The sequence below is a fragment of the Macaca thibetana genome, chromosome 8 (assembly GCF_024542745.1).
Source record: "Macaca thibetana thibetana isolate TM-01 chromosome 8, ASM2454274v1, whole genome shotgun sequence".
Taxonomy (NCBI): Eukaryota; Metazoa; Chordata; class Mammalia; order Primates; family Cercopithecidae; genus Macaca; species Macaca thibetana.
Window position 1 is genome coordinate 86,052,791 of NC_065585.1, and position 23,936 is coordinate 86,076,726.

Below are 23,936 nucleotides of genomic sequence, written 5' to 3' on the forward strand. Positions count from 1 at the left end.
GGTATTTCTCCTAATGCTATCATTCCTCCCCCAGCCCCCCAACCCCGATGTGTGATGTTTCTTACCTTGTGTCCAAGTGATCTCATTGTTCAGTTTCCACCTGTGAGTGAGAACATGCAGTGTTTGGTTTTCTGTCCTTGTGATAGTTTGCTGAGAATGATGGTTTCCAGCTTCATCCATGTCCCTGCAAAGGACATGAGCTCATCCTTTTTTATGGCTGCATAGTATTCCATGGTGTATATGTGCCACATTTTCTTAATCCAGTCTGCCATTGATGGACATTTGGGTTGGTTCTAAGTCTTTGATATTATGAATAGTGCCGCAGTGAACATATGTGTGCATGTGTCTTTATAGCAGCATGATTTATAATCCTTTGGGTATATATCTGGTAATGGGATGGCTAGGTCAAATGGTAATTGTAGTTCTAGATCCTTGAGGAATCATCACAGTCTTCCACAATGGTTGAACTAATTTACACTCCCACCAACAGTGTAAAAGTGTTCCTATTTCTCCACATCCTCTCCAGCATCTGTTGTTTCCTGACTTTTTAATGATCGCCATTCTAACTGGTGTGAGATGGTATCTCTTTGTGTTTTTGATTTGCGTCATTTCTCTAATGACCAGTGATGATGAGCATTTTTTCATGTGTCTATTGGCTGCTTAGATGTCTTCTTTTGAAAAGTGTCTGTTCATATCCTTTGCCCACTTTTTGATGGGGTTTTTTTTTCTTGTAAATTTGATTGACTTCTTTTGTAAATTTGAAAGTAGTTTCTGGATATTAGCCCTTTGTCAGATGGGTAGCTTGCAAAAGTTTTCTCCCATTCTGTAGGTTACCTGTTCACTCTGATGGTAGTTTCTTTTGCTGTGCAGAAGCTCTTTAGTGTAATTAGATCCTATTTGTCTATTTTGACTTTTGTTGCCATTGCTTTTCATGTTTTAGTCATGAAGTCCTTGCCCGTGCCTATGTCCTGAATGGTATTGCCTAGGTTTTCTTCTAGGGTTTTAATGGTTTTAGGTCTAACATTTAAATATTTAATCCATTTTGAATTTAAAATTTCCCCTTTTCTACCCCAAAAGTCTTCCTTAAAATACTTTATTTTATAATGATTGTAGATTTAAAAAGAACAGACCAAAAGATAGTACAGGTTTCTCTTTCACTCCCCACTCAGAATCCCTGTTCTGTTTAATATGTAAGTGCTGCCATCTTTTGTTGGACATATTCCTAGATATTTGATTGTTTGATACTATTGAAAATTTATTTTCCAACTATTTGTTACTGGTATATAGAAATACAGTTCTTTTTTAAATTGACCTTGTATACTGTGACTCTTCTAAATTCACTCATTAGTCTTAGAGTGTTTTTTGCTAGATTCCATGGAGTTTTTATGTACATAATCATTTAATCTGTGAATAATGACAGTTTCACAGAAATCCCTATGGCTTTTATTTTCTATTTCTTGCCTCATTGCACAGTTTTATTAATAGATGTGGTGGAAATGGATATTATTGCCTTATTCTTGATCTTACAGGAAAAGGGCTTAATGTTTCATCATTCAAAGATGATGCTAGCTGTAGGTTTTTCATAGCTGCCCTTTAACAAAGTGAAAATGTTCCTTTCTGTTCCTAGTTTACTGAGAGTTTTTTCAATAATGGGTGTAGAATTTTGTCAAGTATTTTTTCTGCATTCATTGACATGATCATATTTTTTTCTTTATTCTGTTAATGTTTTGAATTACACTGATTGATTTTTTTCAATGTTAAACCAACCTTGTATTCATGGGCTGAATCTAATTTGAGATCATGATGTCTTATCCTTTTTACATATTACTGGATTTGCTTTGCTAGTATTTTCGCATCTATATTGATGAGGGATATTGCTCTGTAATTCTCCTGTAAGGTATTTGTCAGTTGTGGTGCAGGGTTATGCTGACCTCATAAAATGAGTATGGAGGTTTTCTTTATCTCCTGTTTTCAGAAAAAAGTTTGTGTAGGATTGGTGTTATTTCTTCCTTAAATTTTTAATAGAATTTGTTGATGAAGCCATCTAGGTCTAAGGTGTCCTTTGGGATTCCATTTATTTACTGAACATAGGACTGTTCCATTTGTGTGTTTCTTCTGTGCCTGTTTTGGTAACTTGTGTATTTCAAATAAATTGTCCATTTCATCTAAGTTGTCAGACATATTGGTACGAAGTTCCTTATGTCCTTTTAATGCCAGCAGCATCTGTAGTATAGACCCTTCTTTCATTCATTATGCTGATACTTTGTGTTTTCTCTGTTTAAATATCAGAATTGCCAGGGCTTACCAATTTTATTAACCTTTCAAATGACCACATTTTGACTTTGTTGATATTTTTCTGCTTTTTCACTTTGCTTATAGTTGGTGTCCACTTTTATGATTTTCTTCCTTCAGCTTGCTTTGGGTTTAAGCTTCTTCTTCTAGCTTTCTAAGAACAAAGCCTAGATCAACAATTTTATTCCTTACTTTGTAATAGAAGCACTTAAACTTATAATTTTCTCTTTAAGCACTGCTTTAGCGACATTCTGCAGATTTTGATTTTTTTTTTTTTTTTTTTTTTTTTACCATTAATGTAAAAATATTTTGTAATTTTCTTCATCATTTCTCCTTTGGCCCATAGGTAATTTAGAAGTATGTTTAACTTCCACGTATTTGGGAATTTTTAGTAGATATTTGTAGATGCAGATTTATAATTTAATATCTGATCAGAGAATATGTTCTGTGTCATTTCAGTCTTTTGATATTTGTTCAGGTTTGTTTTATGGCCCAGCACATGGCCTATCTTGGTGAACATTTCACATGCTGTTGAAAGGAATGTGAGCTCTGCAGTTGTTGAAAATAGTATTCCATAAATGCCTTATGGGTCCAATTGGTTGATGGTCATTCGGATCAAATATATTTCATTAATTTTTTTTGTTGACTTGTGCTATCAGTCACTGAGAGAGGATGTTAAGATTGTCAGTGGTGATTTATTTCTTTTCTTATTTCTGTCAATTTATGCATTTTGTGTTGTAAAGCTCTGTTATTATATCTATATACATTAAGGTGCATAATGTCTTCTTAATGAATTGATCCTTTCATTATTATGAAATGTCCCTCTTTATTTGTAATAGTGTTTTTCTTGAAGTCTGCTTTGTCTTCTTTTAAAGTAACCACATCAGTTTTCTTATGTGTCGTGATTGCATGATACATCTTTTTCTGTCCTTTTACTACTAACCTGTGTCTTTATTCTGTTTTAAAAATATATGTACTTTAAATATATAGTTGAGTCTTGCTTTTTATGCATTCTGACAATCTCTGCTTTTCAATAGGAATGTTTAGATAATTTATAATTATATAATTATAGACTAGTTGGTTTTAAGCCTAGTATCTTAGGATAGTCATGCATCACTTAATGACAGGGATATGTGTTGTGGGATTCAGGTGGATGAGAGAGATACCTCGGGTTAAAACAGGAGAATCTTTTATTGAGTGCACTCAGGCCCAGCTGACTCAACGTCCAAATGACTGGGCCCAGAACAAAGTTTTATACACACTTCACAAAAGGGGGTGGGCCAGCTTGAAGCAAGCTTTCAGTGGTGTGAAAGCAGGGATATAGAGGCAGGACAAAGACAGTTAATCAAATTGTAACAGGTTCATAACTCAAGATTGCACATAACCATTGCTATGCGACCCAGATGTCCATTATCTAGGTTTGCCTAGGCACAGGCTTATCTTATAACCTTTACTATGGCCCCCAGGTGGCCGCAACTCAGGCCTGCTTAGAGACTCATGACCTTCACGCTACTGCTTAGATAAAACAATACTTGAAGTCACTAGTTACAGAGAACAGGAATCTATAAACTCATTCCATTAAACAAAGGGAAATTTGTTTTTCTTATCCCTATGTTAAAGGAGTGCTGGGAGAGTCTTCAGAGCACATTAGATAATATTATCTAGACTTTTCCTGGGTCTGGGCTGTGCCTGTTGCTGCCTCTGGGACAAGTCAGCCTAATACAGGAAAACTTATTTCTCTTTCTTTTTAATTTTATTTTTATTTAATTTCCCACCTCATATGTTGTGAGAAATGTGTCGTTAGGCAATGGTCATTGTGAGAACATCATAGGGTGCACTTATAAAAACCTGAATAGTACAACTTACTGCACACTTAGACTATGCAGTATAGCCTATTGCTCCTAGGTTATAAACCTGCACAGCATTTTGCTGTACCACTTGAGTATCCCTAATTCAAACATTTAAAGTCTGAAATGCTCCAAAAGTCCGAAATGCACTCAAAACTTTTTGAGTGCCAACATGATGGTCAAAGGAAGTGCTCACTGGAGCAGTTCAGATTTCAGATTTTGTGATTAGTGAGGAACACTGATATGATACAAACATTCAGAAATCCAAAATCCAAAACACTTCTGCTCCCAAGTGTTTTGAATAAGGAATACTCAACTTGTACTAAATGCTGTAGGCAATTATAATATAATAGTAAGTATTTATCTAAACATAGAAACGGTAGAGTAAAAATATGGAATTATAATTTTATGAGACCACTAGTATATGCAGTGTCATTGACCAAAACATCATTATGTGGCACACGTTGTTTCTGTATTTTTTTCTTGGTGTCTCGTTTTTCCCCTTCTTTTCAGTAAATCTAGTATTTTTCAGTACTCCATTTTATCTGCTCTATTGACTTTTTAGCTGTAGCACTTTGTGTTATTTTTAGTGGTCATTCTAGAGATTACAATATGTACCTTGTGCCAGAATATACCTTCAGATAATATTATTTCATGCTACTTTACCCCAATACAAGAACCTTACTCCAATATATTTCCATTTAGCCTCTCCTGCCTGTTATGATCTTATCTTGTAGCTAATTTATGCATATTCCATAAAACCCACAATACAGTATTCTTATTTGCGCTTTAAAAATCAATAGCTTTTTAAAGAATTTAGATACATACATGTTTGCATAGAAATTAAAAATGTTAAAAAATATTTTAATACTTAGATATTTAGATGTTTATAATTTCTAGTCTTCTTTCCTTTCTGCAAATCTAGTATTTCATCTGGTATCATTTTTCCTTAGTCTAAAACACTTTTTGTGGCATTCATTACAAGCTGATCCATTCGAGATGAATTCTCTCAGCTTTGCCTAAGAAGAAGATATTTATTTTACCTTCATTTTTGAAGGGTGTTTTTGGATATAGAATTCTAGGTTGGCAGGTTTCTGACCACTTTAAAGACTGTCATTCCATTGTTTCTGGTGAGGAGCCCCATGATTTGAATTGCTGTTCCCTATGTAAGATGTGGTTTTCTTGTGCTCATCCTGCTTGAGGGTTTCAGAGTGTATGATGGGGAAATTCCTACTATGCTGTCAACACAGGACACTTCAATAATCAGCTGTCTGGCTTTTTCCTACACCAAGCAGTTCTCTGACACCAGCTGGGTATTCTACAATTCAATTCAGACATTGTCTGCCTGGAGTTAGCACAGACCCCAGGGGTTAAGAGCTTAGTGCAACAAGGCTGCCCCCACTCACCTCCGATGCCAATCACAAATCCAAGTTGTCACCTGTGTTCTGACCAACCAGCTGTAAATCAGAGATTCCCACAACACATTCCGTAGGTTTGATCACTAGAATGGCTCGCAGAACTCAGAAATATTTACTTATGTTTACTAGTTTATTATGATAATAAAGGACATGATAAAGGGTACAGATGAACAGCTGGATGATGCATAGGGTGATATCTGGAAGGAAGGGTCCTGAGTGCAGGAGCTTGTGTCCCTGTAGAGTGAGGGTATATCACCCTCCTGGCACATAGATGTCTTCAGCAACCCAGAAGTTCTCCCAGGGGCATTTATGGAGGCTTCGTCACATAGGCATAGTCAAATATTAACTCAGTCTCCAGCCTCTCTCACTTACCCTGAAAAGGGGGAGTGTGGCCGAAAGCTCTAAGCCTCTCATCAGGGCTTGGTCCTTCTGGTGGCCAGCACCCATCCAGGATTCCATACACAGTTGTCTCATTAGAGCAAAAGACGCTTCTATAACTCAGGAAATTCCGAGGGCTTAGAAGGTCTATGTCAGGAATCAGGACCAAAGACCAAATATTAGAACAAAAGATGGACCTAACACCTCTGTCACTCGGGAAATTACAGAAGTTTCAGGAGCTCTGTGCCATGAATTGGGAGCAGAGACCAAATGATATATTTTTTTATTATGTCACATAGAGTTTCAGAGTAACATGCATCTATGAACTGATATTTTTCATCAGTTCTCAGCCATTCTCTTCTCCATTTCCTCTGTCCTATTTTCTGCTTTTATTCTATAATCAGTTATACTTAAGTTAGTATGTTTGATATATTCCTTCAGGTCTCAGATACATGCTCTTATATATTTTTTTCATTCTTTTTTCTCCTTTGGTTTTGTTTTAGTTAGGACACTTTTTATTGACCTGTTTTCAGCCTTACTGGACCTTCCCTCCACTGCATCCAGTCTGTTGTTAAGATTGTTTAATTAATTCTTTGTGATATCAATATCTTTATTCCTATATTCCCATTTGGTTCTGTTTCATAGTTTCTATTTCTCTGCTGAAACTCTGTCTTTTCACATGTGTTGTCCGTCTTTTGTTCTTATTGACCCTTTTCTCTTTTTTTTCAGAGAGGGTCTCACTCTGTCACCCAGGCTGGAGTGCAGTGACATAATCATGGCCGAGTGCACCCTTGTCCCCTGGTCTCAAGTGATCCTCAGCCTCCTGAGTAACTGAGACCATAGGCACACGCCACCATGCCTGGCTAATTTTTTATTTTTTGTAGAGATGGTATCTCAGTATGTTACCCAGCTGGTCTCAAACTCTTACGCTTAAGTGATCCTCTTGCTTTGGCCTCTCAAAGTGCTGGGATTGCAGGTGTGAGCCAACATGCCTGGACTGTTCTTGACCCTTTATCGTATTTACTATAGTTATCTTAAAGTCTTCCTCTGATTGATCCAATGTCTGGCACATCTTCTATAGAGTCTTTTCTCTCTTGCGCATGAGTCATATTTTCTTGCTTCTTTGTTATGTATTATAATTTTATTATATTGTAATTTTTTTATTGAGTTCTGTTAAAAAGGAAATGTTGAGACTGAACTAAATAATATGTACTTCCAGAAGTGGTCATGCCACCTCTTCTGTCAGGCTACTTGTATAGGGAGGCTCTGTCAATCAAATCTGTCACTGAGCTGCATTAAGACTGTTGCACCTGTGGTTAAATTTAAGACAACACTGCCTACAGCTCCATTGAGGGAGTGATAAAGACCTTCTCTTCCACAGGACTTGGGATCTCAGCACTTGAAGGATTCTAGAGATATATTTGTGCTTTACAACTGAGCCATCAGGTTTCTGGACTGTGGGAGATTTCCTTTGTTTTGCACCAAAGTCGACAGCATTTTTGGATCTCTGGGGAGCTTTCTTCACTCTCCAGTCTCAACTCTGGCTTTCCGTTTCCCTGAAGATCTCTCTTCATTCTGCAGCCCTTACTCACTTCTATCATAGGTTGCTCCTCCTCCTGCCACTCACCTGGTGGTCTCTTCTTTCCTTTTTGCAATCATGTTCGTTTAGGTTTCTTTGCATCCTCAACATCCCAGTGGGTTTTAAAAAGCTATGAAGATTTTTCAGTATATCCAGCTCATTTTGGTAGTTAGGGTGAAAGCTTCAACAGTCTCTTATACCTTCCCCATCCTAACTTGAAGTGAAGGTCTTCCCCTGTATCTTTTTGTCCTGTCACTTATAAAGAGATTTATTTTTAACCCAGTTATTTCAGTAATTGCCTTAAAATGTTGATAATTTGATTGTTTTCCCTTTATTTTTTCTTAAATCAGTAAAGTAGAATGAGAAGGGACTTTGTTGATTAAATATTTTAGGAGTGGGTAGTGGAGAAATCATTTTTCATTGCTTTTCTACAGTAAATCCACAAAGGGATATACTCAAGAATATACAAAGGAATATACAATTACTCGAATGTATTATAATTCAAGTAATTATAATTATGTAGTCACAGCCTTATAAAGTATAGTGTGAAATAAATGCCACTTGTGTCAAAATGGTTTATAGGACAATAAAAATAATGACAGAAAAATAGGAAATAATTTAAATGTAAGAATAGTTTTAAGACCTGTTTATTTTAGGGGGAATGAGTTTAGTTAAGGTTATTTGGTATTTGTCTCTCATGGCTTCTGTGGTACATAATCTCACCTATTTCTTTGAAAAACGAGTTTTTATCATGCCATTTCTAACGTGTCAGTTTTATCTAAGCAATCAATTTATATTACCATTTTTCTTGTATTAAATGTAGTGTTTAGACAAATGTCATACAAAGTCACACTGTAGCTCCCTTAGATAAACCTAGAAAGTAGATAAATTTCTGATTTTTCTTACTTTTGCTGAAAAACATATTTTCAGGTTCCAAAACATTTCTGAAAAGCTGCACATGGAATGCAAAGCAGAAATGGTGACGCCTCTGGTGACTAATCCTGGACACGTGTGCATCACGGACACAAACCTCTATTTTCAGCCTCTCAACGGCTACCCGGTGCGTGTACCTCAGGGTCAGGTGGGGAGCTGCCCATATTTAAGCTGTTTCCAGACCATGGCCTCACAATGCCTGTGACCTCACTTTTTGATGAGAATCAAAAGTCACGTCCCTGCCCACCCCCTTCACAGGCAGCATCTGTGTATTTTACAAACACTGTGTGTAATTGTGGTGTGGAGTCTCTGAAGTTTGAGTTCCTCTGATCTGTTTTCAGTCATGTCAGGGGCACTTGCTCTCAGGGTGGTGAAAAGAAACCCTGCTCCTCCCGATTTTAGTAAAAGATCGCTAGAGATTTAGACCTTTCTTCAAGGAGGCATTTCTGAGAGACCAGTGAAATGTGCTATGGTTAATAAGAAATGGATTTTGAAATATATTTGCTTATATGAACACAGATGTTGGTATTTCTTGCTTCTACTTAATGATGAACAACCTCAGTAGATCTGAATTTTTCCTGAAGGAGCACTGTGAGGAGGTCCTCCCGGCTAGTGCAGAGGTGTGTGTGGAGATCCGGCCGTCTGACAGTTGTGGGCTCCTGCTAGGGTGTTGGAAACAATCTTCTCTTTCACAATGACACCAGACTTACAAGGCCAGAAAGTAAAGATGAACTTAGATTTATTTCCATGTGGAAACTTGTAAAGATTTGTTGCTTATCTAGATCTGGCCACTTTTTAGCACAATCCATTAAAAGAACAGAAATCCTAACACACCCTGGTAGTGCTGGGTAGTGGGGCCATTTGGCAGGGCCCAAGAATCAGGAGTGTTTTCTGCCAGAGAAAGTTCCACCTTGGAGGTTGTCCAGGCTGGTCATTACAGGGCACTAAAGCATCTCAAACTCTCCTGAGTGAAAGTTTATGCTATAGAGATTCTGTCCACTAGGTGGTGGGGCTCACTTTCCTAGTTCTCCAGTAGAGAACTCCAGTAGAGAATGCTGCTGGCACAGCATTCTCGGGGAGTGTAATAAATTGGCTTGGCTGCTACTATTGCTTGGGTCAGAAATTTTGAAAAAAAAATGTCTGTGTACCCTGGCTTCACAATCCATGATATGGGCCTTTACCCCTTCCCAATACTGGCCACGATCCTTGACCAGTCATTTACAAGACTTGACTCTGGGCCTCCAGGGCAGTTTCCACTATTGGACAGACTGACTTCTGTGCACCCATCATCCCTCCCACTTGGGAGGAGGACCACGGAAGCATAGCCATTAGCCAATCTCTGCCTTATTAAACCTCCTTTCTCTCTTGCTAGTGTTTTAAAATTATAGAAAAGCAAGACAATTTTCTTCTTCATTAACAAAGAAAAAATTTAGAGGCCTTGCTTTATACTTTAGTAATTTGTGAGCCTTAATACACTGTAATTTTTAGTGAGATAAAAGACAGGATTCTTTAAAAAAGATGTGTGTCAGTGCTAAGCAGACCATTTGTCAAAAAAAGATAGCAAGATTCCTGAGAGGTTATTTATGCCAGTTCTTTATATTTCTTATCATCCCACAATCTAACCTGAAAGATATCACCCCGCCCAAACTAACCTGAAAGATCCCTGAGAGATAGATGATTGCATTCTCATCTGATGGGTGCCACGTGGCAGGGAGGAAGACTTGCCCAAGGTCATAAAGCTAGTGAAAGATGACAGAGCAGAATGGGAAACCAGGTATCACCTTGTTCCAAGATTTCCTTTTCCAGTGGTTCATTAGGAAGGCAAGATTTGTTGATTTTTTTTCCCCCTTTCTGATACTATGGAACAACTTCTAATTGTGTCAGAACAATAATGTTTGAGATTGTCTTTCTACTTTTAAAGAAACCTGTGGTCCAAATAACACTCCAAGATGTCCGGCGCATCTACAAAAGGAGGCACGGCCTCATGCCTCTGGTGAGTCCTTGGGAGGCTGTGCTGGGGGATGATTGCCACACCTTCAGTTTAGCAAGCAGTTTATTGATAGTAAACACCTATGGGATGTCTGAAAGTACAAGTACATTGCCTTGTAAGAACTTAGACTCTGATTTTGCTGTTCTTTCTTTTGGAGAAGCTAGAAATTCATAAAGGAATAAGTCCTTCATGGAGAGAAGAGGTTCTATTATGAAATATTTTTGGCTCCAAGAGCAAGAGGGCTGGAGTGCCCTTGAGTTTCTCACTCCAGCATTCTCAGTTTCTGGGCTCAGGCTAGAATGGTCTGTGTAAAACCAGCCCTGTGCTGTACTTGCCTCCAGCATTCATAGCAGCTAGGTCTCAAAGCAAAATTTGGAAGTTATTACAAAATTACTTCTTTAGTGGAACTAGTATATTCACAATTAACTTACATTAATTCAGCCTTTGGGCTTGCTGAGAGAGAGAAATGGACAAAATAACCGTTTAAATCATATAGGCAGTTCTTTCCACCATTCCCTGAATAAGTGTATTTCTATACTTAGGTGTTTCTGACACATGTCTTACTTTAGTAACCAATCCCTACAGAAGGTATGATTCCAAGGTGTTTTAATTTGACACCAATAGAAATTCATTTTTTCTCCTTTGAAGGTTAACCAGTAACTTGGTGACATTACAAAAGCATTGTGAAATTTTAACTCTTATTTTTGTGCTTTTAATTTGTGAAATTCTACTGTTTTGCTGCCTGTTTTACTTAAAAGGCCATTCCTCCATTTCCAGCACTAATAGTGGATCAGGGAAACAGATACTATTACTATTAAAAATCTCCTCCTTTGGGTATAGAGCTGCAGTCAGAAAAAGAGAAGAAATTAACATTGATTAAGTGTTTCTGTGTACTAGGCAATTTATGTATAATGTTTCATTTATTTGCCATTGTTAAGTCTTATGAAGTAGATAGTTTGAGACTCCAGGGGTTAACTTCCTAAGCTCCCAGCGAGTACATGGTGAAAGCCTGTATTTGAACCAAGGGCAACTCTGGGCTTTCATCCTGGCTTTGTCTGTTCCTTTGCTAGCTCAGCCTTATACTATTGTCAAAAAGCTCATAGGTTTTTGTAAGATAATAATAATGTATTAATTGAATGGGTTATTCAATTATCAATTTGTTAGGTATGCATAATTTTTATTTCTTAGCTGGGCATGGTGCACCTGTAGCCTAGCTACTCAAGAGGCTGAGGTGGGAGTATCAGTTGAGCCAGGGAGTTTGAGGCTGCAATGAGCCATAATCACACCATTGCGCTCCAGCCTGGGCAGCAGAGCAGGACCTGGTCTCAAAAATATATATATGTTATTTAACTTATGAAAGAAAACTAAACATTTATGTTTGAAGAAGAGATGTGAAGACATGGATCGGCGATTTTTGAATTTCAAAATAATAAGTTCACAAAAGCTATTATTAATGAAAATATTCAACACCCAAGGTGATTTACAAAGTTTAGCTGAGATACCATCTTATTCTCAGAACATTTATAAACACAACATATATATATATACGCAACCATATATGTGTATATATGTCACTGAGTTAAATTTATAGATTGAAAATAGGAATATAAGATATAAAAATAAACACAAATGTTTAACTGAAAGTTTTTGTAATTATATACTTATATTGGGATTGCAAGAGGAATACAATGCTATTTATTTTATTCTTTTCTTTTTGAATTTATAGGGCTTGGAAGTATTTTGCACAGAAGACGATCTGTGTTCCGACATCTACCTAAAGTTCTATGAACCTCAAGATAGAGATGATCTCTATTTTTACATTGCCACATACCTAGGTTTGGCACTCACCCTTCATTGTTTCTTTTTTTTTTTTTTTGAGACCGAGTCTCGCTCTGTCACCCAGGCTGGAGTGCAATGGTGCGATCTCGGCTCACAGCAAACTTTGTCTCCTGGGTTCAAGTGATCTCGTGCCTCAGCCTCCCGAGTAGCTGGGACTACAGGTGCCTGCCCCCACGCCAGGATAATTTTTTTTGTATTTTTAGTAGAGACAGGGTTTCTGTTCATAAGAAGGTAGTTCAACTCCTAAGGATCTGGGATAGGAAATAAGAGAAGAAGAATGCTATTTCTAGAATCGTCTGTTTGTGGTTCTAATTTCTTCTCATCAGTAACTATAATTGCCAAAGTAATGTTTTTAAAATTCTGGGAAATATAAATTCACTTTGGTAATAGTTCATTCTGAATGTATGTTTTAAAAACTCTAGATAAATATATTTAAATACTCTTATATTCTAACGTCCTCCACATTGAATGGATTTTGAAGAATCCACTCAAATATTTTTATGTTCAATCAGGTCTTATATTAGTTTATGAGAACCAAGACTCAGTTTTGGACTGTGAGGCAGTGAGTTATTCATACATTTGTGATCATTGATTGTGGTCAGAACCACAAAGCTGAAAGACTGCAAAAGGAACATGTGAACCTTCTATGCTTAATATGCTGACTTTGGAGTGGAATTTGCTTTTAATTAATGGTATTTCCTCAGTTTTTCATGAAAAATGTGATTTTTCCCACCTTTGCCAGAGAAAATACTTACATTATGATGTTCAAGCCCAAAGTTTTTTTTATTACATTGCAAGGCTAAATTAAATTATTCTACTTTACAAAGTTGCTAGATAACTGGAATGGAATTATCTTTAAAAATGGATTTTGGGGCTAGGCATGGTGGCTCATGACTGTAATCCCAGCACTTTGGAGGCTGAGGAGGGAGAATCTCTTGAGCCCAGGAGTTCGAGACAGCCTGGGCAACATGGCTTGACCTCATCTCTACAAAAAAAATTAAAAATTAGCTGGGCCTGGTGACGTGTGCCTGTAGTCCCAGCTACTCGAGAGGCTGAAGTGGGAGGATTCCTTGTGCCTGGGAGGTCAAAGCTGCAGTGAACAGTGATCACACCCCTGTAATTCAGCCTGGGTGACAGTGAGACCCTGTCAAAAAAAAAAAAAAAAGGATAATGGGATTTTATTAATATCATCTTAATATGTTTGTTATTTTAGTGTACCACAAAACCATTTATGAAGTTTGTAGTAAAGTATATCTTCCCTTAGAAATGAGATTTTCCTTCAAGGAGGAATAGTTGACTTTCAGTAGGGAACATATTTTATTTTAAAGTAGGTTTATATATCGCTAGTATTTTGTTCATACATTAAGCTTTGACCTCCCAGGCTCAAGGAATCCTCCCACTTCAGCCTCTCGAGTAGCTGGGACTACAGGCACACGTCACCAGGCCCAGCTAATTTTTAATTTTTTTTGTACATCAAGGTAACTTTATGTATAAGTATAGCTTTGATGCAAGTTTAATCTTCTGTCTCATGATCTAAGTTTTTAAATTTTGTTTTTTTTTAACTATAACAAGATTACAATAAAAAGCTCAACTTTCATGGTGAGTCCTAAAATCTCAAGCCAAAAACTTTGCCATGATCTAAAATATCCATCTTCTAAGAAGCTGTCAGTTCTCACTGAGTTTATTCCTAAGATTGCTGAGAGGTTTCAAAAGTAGAAAATGAGGGGGAAGTGTGTTTTGATTTTTGAAACCTTTCCTAGTAGCTGATTAGAGAAGAGACTTGGTAAAAGTAAATGAGAATAAATATTAAGAGTTAAGATGCTTAATGCATCAGGAAAGCTTGAAAGAAGAATTTTCTGAACAAAATGGAAAATCTGCTTGTAGGACAATTCATTCATTTTACACTCTAAAAGGGAAATTCTCATTGCTGCATTTACCTAAGATCTCATTTTTCGTGAGGTGTTTTCGGGGGCAGGTCTGGTTCTTTTAGTTTGAGAATTGGTCCTCCTGCCAAATGGCTGTTTTCTTCTTTAACAATTTCTTTTCTTTTCCTTACTCTTCACATGCATAAATAATATATAGTCATTGACAAATTAACAGTAGTACATCTCTTCCAGGCCTAAAAGAAAACTAAATGATTGCTTTAATTTCGTAAATAATAAAAGAAATAAGCTCCCAGATGACCATGGGTTTTTAAATGCATGGAGATATAGCACATTTGGAGGGATTCTTTGTTGCTGTATAAACATTGCCTATTAACATGTAAATTTATATATTTGCTCTACACTTTTGTATTTGTTTAGGTTATATCATGTTGTGGAGGGTAGGGTAATAGCTCAGTGTATTTAATAATTTCCCCTCCTTGATCTTGGAACTATTTATACATAGCTGAACAAATACTTTATGAAAACAAGTCAGCAGCCTACTTTTCTCTTTCTTACAATGTATTTTTCAAGAATGCACAGGAAGGGTCTACACGTTAAGCCCCTAGCTTTTGCATACTAAGTTTGCGAAGTTAAGTGGCAGACCTCGTGGGTCCTCTTCCCCCAGAGCACCATGTGGCAGAGCACACTGCTGAGAGCTACATGCTGCAGTGGCAGCGTGGACACCTTTCCAACTATCAGTACCTCCTTCACCTCAACAACCTGGCCGACCGCAGCTGCAACGACCTCTCCCAGTACCCTGTGTTTCCATGGATAATACACGATTATTCCAGCTCAGAACTAGGTAACTGCTACACATGGAATTCTGGCCAAGTTGAGTGGGGAAGTGGTCGTCTGTAAAGGAGAGAATAAATTCTATTTTATAATCGTGATGTGACATGTGAACAAATTACAACACATTTCAGTTGTATTGCTAAGGACTGCCAATTTCCATTCCAAGGTACTATATGAGTGTTATATAAGTGTTTCATGTATGTTTTTTCCACCATACTTCTTGAAGGACACACAGAGAAAAAAACGGGCATAATTTTAATCCAGGGTTATCATTATTACCTATAAGTACCATGTTTTGAAGTATTTGCTTCTCACTTTGAAAATTGCTACTCACCTTATCATATTTTTTTTTAAAATCACATTAAAAACTGTGGTTATTTATTATAGAACACTTGGAAAGTCCTGAAATAATCAAAGAAGAAAATAAAAATCATCCATAATTATATTACAGAGATATAACCATTTTACCTTTGGGGCATATCTACTCTTCTCTTGCTACCTCAGATTATTTTAAGAAAAATGTAATTGTATTGTAACTTTATTTTGTAATATTTAAAAATTATATATTGTGAACAGTTAGTTCCTTTTGACACATTATCTTGAAACTTTGTACTTGAAAGAAATAATAGATTTTCTAGAAATATGAGAATGTATTTCTCTGAAAATATTTAGCTTACTAGTTCTCAAATAGGCTAATATTGCAGAATAATAATATTCACTAGAATTCTAATGTAGAAGGTAAATCTTGATAGAAGAATAATGGCTTCTAAAATTTGTTTTTTGTTGTTGTTGTTTTACTTGGAATATATGTATGTTCCTTATTCAGAAACTTTTTAAAAAAATTAATGTTCAGAGCATTGTCAAATTAGAGATGTTGCTCTTAAGTGGTTGTGGCTAACTTAAAACTCAAAATTGCTAACCTTTTCTTTACATCTATATAAATAACTAAAAAAAATATAACTCTCATAGATCGCTCTCAATTTCTAAAAAAACTTTTGTGGAAGTAAATGTGTATTTTTGAATTAATTCAGGAGTTTAATGGTACTAAGTATAAGCTGAAGTTATTTATTGATTTATGTTTATAGATTTGTCAAATCCAGGAACCTTCCGGGATCTTAGTAAGCCAGTGGGGGCCCTAAATAAGGAACGGCTGGAGAGGCTACTGGTATGTGGAATTAGAGATTCTTCATTTCTAAGCAAGATGAGAAGCCATGGCCTGTGTTTTTATTTAAGGAAGGAAATTCGTTTCTCCACGGTTTAGGGGATTACACCAGTGACTCTACATAGTGTTTTCTTACTTTTCTCCTAACCATGAATTAACTGCTCACCATTTGCATTTCTTGTCTACAGTTTAGGAAGGAGGAGGGCGACCTGTTTACAGGTTCACTGAACTATTTTCATGAAGGCATTCTGTGGTAAATTGCATAAGAGACATATAAAATCAGTTCTATTTAATCTACTGCCAACATTTTGTTACCATTAAGCCAGGGAAACCAAAATACTTGTCTCAGCAATGCTGTTTAGCCAAAGATTCTCTTTCCCTCTTATCTTCTCCTTTTCTTATCTAACAGACAAATTAAGGAATATGGTATATCTATCTTATGATTTCTTTTAGGCTTTTACTACTTGTCAGTTATTATTTCATAGCCAACACTTAGCACTATTTTTTTTTTTTTCTGTATTCTAGACACGCTACCAGGAAATGCCTGAACCAAAGTTCATGTATGGGAGTCACTACTCTTCCCCGGGTTATGTACTTTTTTATCTTGTTAGGATTGGTAAGATTCTTTATCATTACCCCCCAATTAAATTTTATTTTACTGTATTCTTCAATGGTTCTGTGATCTGACTTATCTCTGTTTTTTTCCCCTCTAGCACCAGAGTATATGCTGTGCCTACAGAATGGAAGGTTTGATAATGCAGATAGAATGTTCAACAGGTTTGATACAAATGACTTGCTTATCATTTTTAACACTTTCTGATTGTATATATACAACATACTTGTTTCAAAGCACTAGATAAAAAATTTAAAGAAATGTAAAAAATCAATAATTGTTCTATCTATTCCTCTCAGGCTTTTTCTAGACATGAATATGTGTGTGTAAATGTGAGAACATATTTTAAGTGCAGCTTTTTGTCCTGCCTTTTGTAACCTAATATTAAACTTAAAGTTTTTCCCATATTATTAGATATTCTTCAAAACAGTGATTCTTTTTTAAAATTATTGTATCACATTCTAACACATGCGATGTTTTATTTCAACTTCTTTTCTCCATTGTTGGGCATTTAGATTGTTTCCCACACTTTATTATTCTTGATAATTTTGCTGTTAATTGAATATAGCTCCTTGTGTGTATTTAAATGGCTTTACTTTTTAAATTATAAAAGTAATATTTTCTTACCAAAAAAATCAGAAAATACGAAGAAGGAAATAAGTTTACTTGGTATCCCACCGCAATGAGATAATAATTGTTGTTAATTTTTTGGTATGTCCTTTTCATCTTTTTTGAACTCTATACATATTTAATAATAATTCCTTTTGCAATGAGCATTCAGATAGTGAGGCTAATCTTTTTTTTTTTCTTTTTTTTTTGAGACAGAATCTTGCTCTGTCGCCCAGGCTGGAGTGCAGTGGCGTGATCTTGGCTCACTGCAACCTCTGCCTCCCAGTTTCAAGCGATTCTCCTGCTTCAGTCTCCTGAGTAGCTGGGACTACAGGCGCATGCCACCATGCCCAGCTAATTTTTGTATTTTTAGTAGAGTTGAGGTTTCACCAATTGGCCAGGATGGTCTTGATTTCCTGACCTCGTGATCCACCCACCTTGGCCTCCCAAAGTACTGAGATAACAGGTGTGAGCCACTGCGCCCGACCAGTGGTGCTAATCTTTCAGTGTGTAGGCACCCTCCTCTATTTGGCCCTTGGATGAGGCAATGTGTATACTAATGGTGTGGACTCGGACTCCATGCCCACTCCTGCTGTGTGACCCTAGAGAAGTTACATAAAACTCTGTGGGCCCCAGTGTTCCCTTCTGTTAAAGTGGGACACTCAGAGGGATGGTTAGAACTATGTGTGATTGACAAACAGAAGTTAATACAAGTAAAGTGTAGAACAACCCCCAGGGGTATAGGAAATACTGCTATTGCTATTTGCATAGTTGAAAATAGGTGAATTTTTTTTTTTTTAATGTAGTATTGCAGAAACTTGGAAAAACTGTCTGGATGGTGCAACGGATTTTAAAGAGGTAAGCAGTTAATAAAGCTGATGAGTAACTGGACTTGGGGTTTCTAACTGCTTTACAACATGTTTGTTCTTTTTTTTTTTCCCTCTGAAACTTTTAGTTAATTCCAGAATTCTATGGTGATGATGTGAGCTTTCTAGTCAATAGCCTGAAGTTGGATTTGGGAAAGAGACAAGGAGGACAGATGGTTGACGATGTGGAGCTTCCCCCTTGGGCCTCCAGTGAGTCCCCCCTTGGAGGTGTTGTATTATAGATACTCTTTACCAGGTAGTGAAATTTCAGTAATTATTTTATTGCTTAGATTTTTAAAAATCACAATGTAATTCTCCATCTAAATGAGGAGATATGAGTCCTATTCCATATCAGAAGCATTCTATGAGTCTATGATGTAAAAACATTAATATGTATTTGAGAGACTTTAATGTGAAAATGATTCTTGCCACTTTTTTCCCAAAAAACTTACATTTCATATGATAGAAAAAAAAAACTGCATTAAGATATGTGGACCTCTTGCCTGTCCTAGAAACTTTATATACATATAGATAGACAAGAGAAATGGGAGGGGAAAAAATGAAGACTCCATGATTTTTCGATTGCGTCTAATCTAATAGGTCCCGAGGACTTTCTCCAGAAGAGCAAAGATGCATTGGAAAGCAATTATGTATCTGAACACCTTCACGAGTGGATTGATCTAATATTTGGCTACAAACAAAAAGGGAGTGGTGCAGTTGGGGCCCATAATGGTATGTAATATTCATTGACATTTTATTTAGCATTGGGTGAATATTTAGCATTATTCATTTTCATTGGAAAATGAAAGCAAACAATACCAAAAAAAAAATGAGGCCAAAGCAATTAGTCTTATTTCTTCAGTGGAAGCATGTTCTGTTAGAGCACAGTATCCACTGGCTCCGCGACCCTGGATCAGATGTTTTTTTTTGTTTGTTTTCTTTTTGAGATGGAGTCTTGCTCTGTCACCAGGCTAGAGTGCAGTGACACAATCTTGGCTCACTGCAACCTCCGACTCCCTGGTTCAAGCGATTCTCCTGCCTCAGCCTCCCAAGTAGCTGGGATTACAGGCATGTGCCACCATGCCCAGCTAATTTTTTTGTACTTTGTTTTTAGTCGAGACGGGGTTTCACCATGTTGGCCAGGTTGGTCTCGAACTCCTGACCTCAGATGATCCGCCCACCTCGGCCTCCCAAAGTGCTGGGATTACAGGCATGAGCCACTGCACCCAGCCCCTGGATTAGATACTGAGTAACTGATGAGGAGGGAGGACTTTTTCCCAAATATCACCAACCTTATCCTGGCCCCAAGAGTTCTTTTTATAAAGTCTTCTAATTTTAGCATATACTCTCCATCCCATTCAATAATTTCAATTAAAACTCTATTACAGTAAGATAGAACAGTGGCCTCAATTCCTATGGAAGACCCAAAGTTTCTTTTCCTTTTTTTCTTTTTTTTCTTTTTTTGAGACAGAGTCTTGCTCTCTCACCCAGACTGGAGTGCAGTGGCGCAGTCTTGGCTCACTGCAACCTCTGGCTCCTGGGTTCAAGCAGTCCTCCTGCCTCAGCCTCCCAAGTAGCTGCCAGAGTTTTTTTTTAATTTAACAGAAAGAAAACAGCAGCAGTGTACCTTCTCTTCAGTTTCAATGCTTGTTGTATTCCACATTTCTCGTGTGTGTTTTCTTCTTTTAATAAATGAACTAACATATAATCCATATCTCCCATGTTCATAACAAGGAGCTGTAGCTGGAAATTCAGACCCAATTTTTTACATGGAAATTCAGTCTTATTAATTCTATAAGTCATGCTTCTTCTCAGGAGAAAATAATGCTGACTGAGATGACAGGTCCCCTACCTGACAACTAGATTTTTGTTCATCTGGAGATAATATTCAAGTTGGTATTTACTGCAGTTGGATATTAGTCTGTTTTGCAAAGTGAATAGCAACTTCTTTGAACATGAGTTTTAAGTTGTTGCATTGTTTAAGTTCTAAACAGTGTATATTACATTGAAATAGCACATCTTTCAATAGTGTTTTGTATGTCTCTTTCAGTATTTCATCCCCTGACCTATGAAGGAGGTGTAGACTTGAACAGGTACTTGTATGTCAATAAGGAGTTTCTACTTGAGTTATAAGATATGTCTTTATCTAAATTATTAATATATTTATTTGAATGTTGAGGTATGGAAATTGTAAAATGCATTCTATCTTGCTTTCACTGTTGTGTTATTGAGCATCAGAAAATACTCTGAATGTCTGTAATGAGGTTTAGGCAACCCTGGCACATAGTTGCTGTCATTATTTGAGGGTTGATCCCTCCTATTAATCAGTACTATTTGAAATGCGTGCTTTCAAGGAACTCGAACCTAGTGGTTCACTACATTCTTTGTGTTCTGTCCCAAAGCATCCAGGATCCTGATGAGAAGGTAGCCATGCTTACGCAAATCTTGGAATTTGGGCAAACACCAAAACAACTATTTGTGACACCACATCCTCGAAGGATCACCCCAAAGTTTAAAAGTTTGTCCCAGACCTCCAGTTATAATGCTTCTATGGCAGATTCCCCAGGTAAATTTTGTAAAGAGAATAAACGTGAGCACCTTTTGTTGCTCTTCTGTGAGGACGATGTTTCTGAAGAGGAGACAAGACATATACTGTTGTGCTACTTAGAGATGATTGTGTTCTCCTGCCTTACTGCAGTTCTCCTGAAAACAAATAACCTGTTTTTGCTGATGATGTTTGTTTTCAGCTATAGACTGTAAGGGAAATCAAATCGCTTTTATCTTCTGGCAATTGAATATGAGTGAAACTTGGCCGTGTATGTTTTGATGTGGTTCTCTTTCTCTTCTGTGGTTTTGAAGCTGGTGTTTGATCCTTAACTATTCACCTTTTCATTCTTACAGTCCTGGCTGTCCAGTCTGCCTTCCCAGTCACTGTCAGCCCTGCTGTCTTCCAGAAAAGACTTTCTCTGGCCCTAATTATGCTCTTCTACACCCACATACAGATCTTGAATTCAAAGTGTTGTCTCTTCTTCATTGGATTTCACTTATTTAACACTGACAAACCTTTACAATGTGTCTGTTCTGTAATGGGCATGTGCTAGGCACTAAATTGAACTTGACCCAGTTCTCACATCTAATATTTGGAAAGGTAGGAAAGAATGCTCACCTTTCTCCAGTTACCCAGGTTTTAGATTTTACATAAGACAACTTCAAACCTACAGGCTTCCAGAAGCAGGTTGACACTGTGGAACCTTGGGAGCAAAATCACTTTTTATCTCCAATCCTCCTGTCTGTTCCAAGCACATCCAGACGTTTTAGGCATACATAGCTGAGCATTCTCTCAAGCATGGAGAAATAGCTTCCTGGAGTTACATGACCCAGGGGTAGCTTCTTTAAGAGAGAATACTCTAGAGGGTTAAATAATAAAGATCACAGGATTATCTTGTGATGCTGTTTCAAACTGCGCTCTGCTTAGTCACCAGGCCATAACCACTGTCATGTGATAGTTTTAAGAGGGTAATTGTTTCAGCCCTTCTTAAAGCAGAAGTAAAAGGATTACTCCTGCCAGAAGCTCTTGCAGTAATTGATTTCATCTCTGCTTTCCCCACCCCAAACCAAAACAAAACTGTAGCATTCTTAGGCAACTGTCAGGTTTTTGAAAGAATGTTGACAAGGAAATGATGACTCAGTCTTGTATTTCCCCAAATTCATAAGTTAGAGGCCAAGTGAAAGCTTTGCAAACATTGATAAAAGTATAAAAAGACTCTAGTGTTATTCAAGGATACTTTTTATCGTTCTTTATACAGTTTTTTTCCTTGACTAACATGGAACCATCTAACAGGTACATTTCAAAGCAGTCATATTGGGACAGGGTGTTTCGTTTCTTAGTTGTTTGATTTTAATAGAAAATGTTGTGAATCTGATGCTGTTGTCTGTTGGTAACTTGGTTGACTTAGCGAAAATGTAATGTAGTCTCTCCAGGTGAAGAGTCTTTTGAAGACCTGACCGAAGAAAGCAAAACGCTGGCCTGGAATAACATCACCAAACTGCAGTTACACGAGCACTATAAAATCCACAAAGAGTAAGAATATCTCTGCTTCTTCTCAGCAGCTGATGGTCCTGGCGAAAGTTAGGGTCTTGGCATGGGCTTAAACTGTTTTAAGCTGAGTCAGAGGGAACATTCCCTTTCAATGTTGTCTTGATTTTGAAAAATCTCCCCCAAATGTCTATAGCGATCTCCACCTGAGGTGGATGTAGTAGGAAAGTTTGGCACGAAATGATTTGTGGTGGCTACCATGCTGTCTTTTCTGCAGTCTGTCACTTCACAGTACATGTGCAGAGAGCAGCCAGTTTTGTGCCTCTCAAATTGGGGTACACAGCTCCTTGCATCTGTGATGGGAGAAGTGTGATATATACCCCACAAGTGTTGAATTTACACATAATGTAGGCGAAAAGCCTCCTTTTAAAAATAATTAGCTCTCTCAGAGAGAGAACATTGCAAAGTTCACACGAATTTTAAAAACAATAATTATAACAATAATTATACTTCTAAGAAATTGGGCTTGCTGTTGGACCCAGAGATGACATGTGTGTTCTCTGCCCTCTGTCATTAAGACCTTCATGTTCTCTGGTAGAAAGGCTTGAGAACCACTGACCTAGCCTGTTCATCCTGCTACAGAGAGGAAACCCAGGTCCAGAGACTAGGCCCTACCTTGCTGCATGACCGTAGACAGCCCCTCCGGTATATTGGTCACGGGTGGAGCTGGGTATGCTGCTCTGCATTAGATGGATGGCTTCATGTCACAATCCAGCCTCCCGAAGAGAAACAAGGAGTTTTGGCTGATTCATGATGACAATGGCTGTCTTTTCTTAACTTCTCTAAATGGCACATAGGAAGGGACCTTGTAATCCAAGATAGTGAAGACTGAATGATCCTTTAAGAGGACAGGCTGGAACCAATTTTCTTATCATTGAATAGTCACTGAGTAAATTAGCTTCAGTAATGAGCAAATGAAGTGACTATGAAGAAGAATTTGTCCCTTTGGTGATGGTCAAATGAGAGGGAATAGAAGGAGAAGAGTTTTCCAATTGCCAGAAATTGTCAGGAATATTTGAAGCATTGCATGTGGAACACAGGGAAGCAAAGAGTGGGGATGTTTTCTAGTCACAGGTGTTGCCAGAACATGAGAAGTTGCCAAGCGGTGATTTGGTAATGGCAGGCTTATGCTGGGACAGATCCGGCAGGCATACTGTGAAGAAAAACATTAAGGAAACTTGGTATAATTAACTCAAGGACGTGAAACAAAGCGGGTGTCCTAACACATGATGAGTAGTAATTTGTGAAACTTTGTTTTTGAGCAGAGCAGTTACTGGAATCACAGTCTCTCGCAATGGATCTTCAGTGTTCACAACATCCCAAGGTCAGTGTTTCTCCCTGAAAGGCGACTTCACCAGAATCCTAGAATGTCTGAGTTCTTTATTATGTAGCTCGCGGTCAAGGACTGTACTTGCATGTGCTGCCTCCACGTAAACTTAGAGCAGTTCCTTTGTGGTACATTGCATAGAGTTTCATGGTAATTTGCCAAAAATAATAATGAAACATCTTTCTGTTGCTGATGAGGTTTCCCAGAGTTGAGGGTAAAGGACAGAAACAGCCTCCTTTCCACACCCTTGCTGGGTCAGGTCCTTCCCGC

General features: G+C 37.5%; 1 protein-coding gene across 2 annotated transcripts in view; it reads left to right on the forward strand.

The window, feature by feature from the left end:
* NSMAF (neutral sphingomyelinase activation associated factor) overlaps positions 1-23,936 on the forward strand; it is a 76,824-nt gene that overhangs the window by 42,193 nt on the left and 10,695 nt on the right. For both annotated transcript variants that reach the window (XM_050802261.1, XM_050802260.1), the window contains exons 10-23: positions 8,445-8,574; positions 10,369-10,440; positions 12,164-12,272; positions 14,827-15,003; positions 16,079-16,158; positions 16,681-16,771; positions 16,869-16,932; positions 18,184-18,235; positions 18,333-18,453; positions 18,844-18,975; positions 20,294-20,336; positions 20,646-20,809; positions 22,216-22,324; positions 23,605-23,663. In XM_050802261.1, the coding sequence (XP_050658218.1) occupies positions 8,445-8,574; positions 10,369-10,440; positions 12,164-12,272; positions 14,827-15,003; positions 16,079-16,158; positions 16,681-16,771; positions 16,869-16,932; positions 18,184-18,235; positions 18,333-18,453; positions 18,844-18,975; positions 20,294-20,336; positions 20,646-20,809; positions 22,216-22,324; positions 23,605-23,663 (1,403 nt within the window). The remainder of the gene's footprint in view (positions 1-8,444; positions 8,575-10,368; positions 10,441-12,163; positions 12,273-14,826; positions 15,004-16,078; positions 16,159-16,680; positions 16,772-16,868; positions 16,933-18,183; positions 18,236-18,332; positions 18,454-18,843; positions 18,976-20,293; positions 20,337-20,645; positions 20,810-22,215; positions 22,325-23,604; positions 23,664-23,936) is intronic.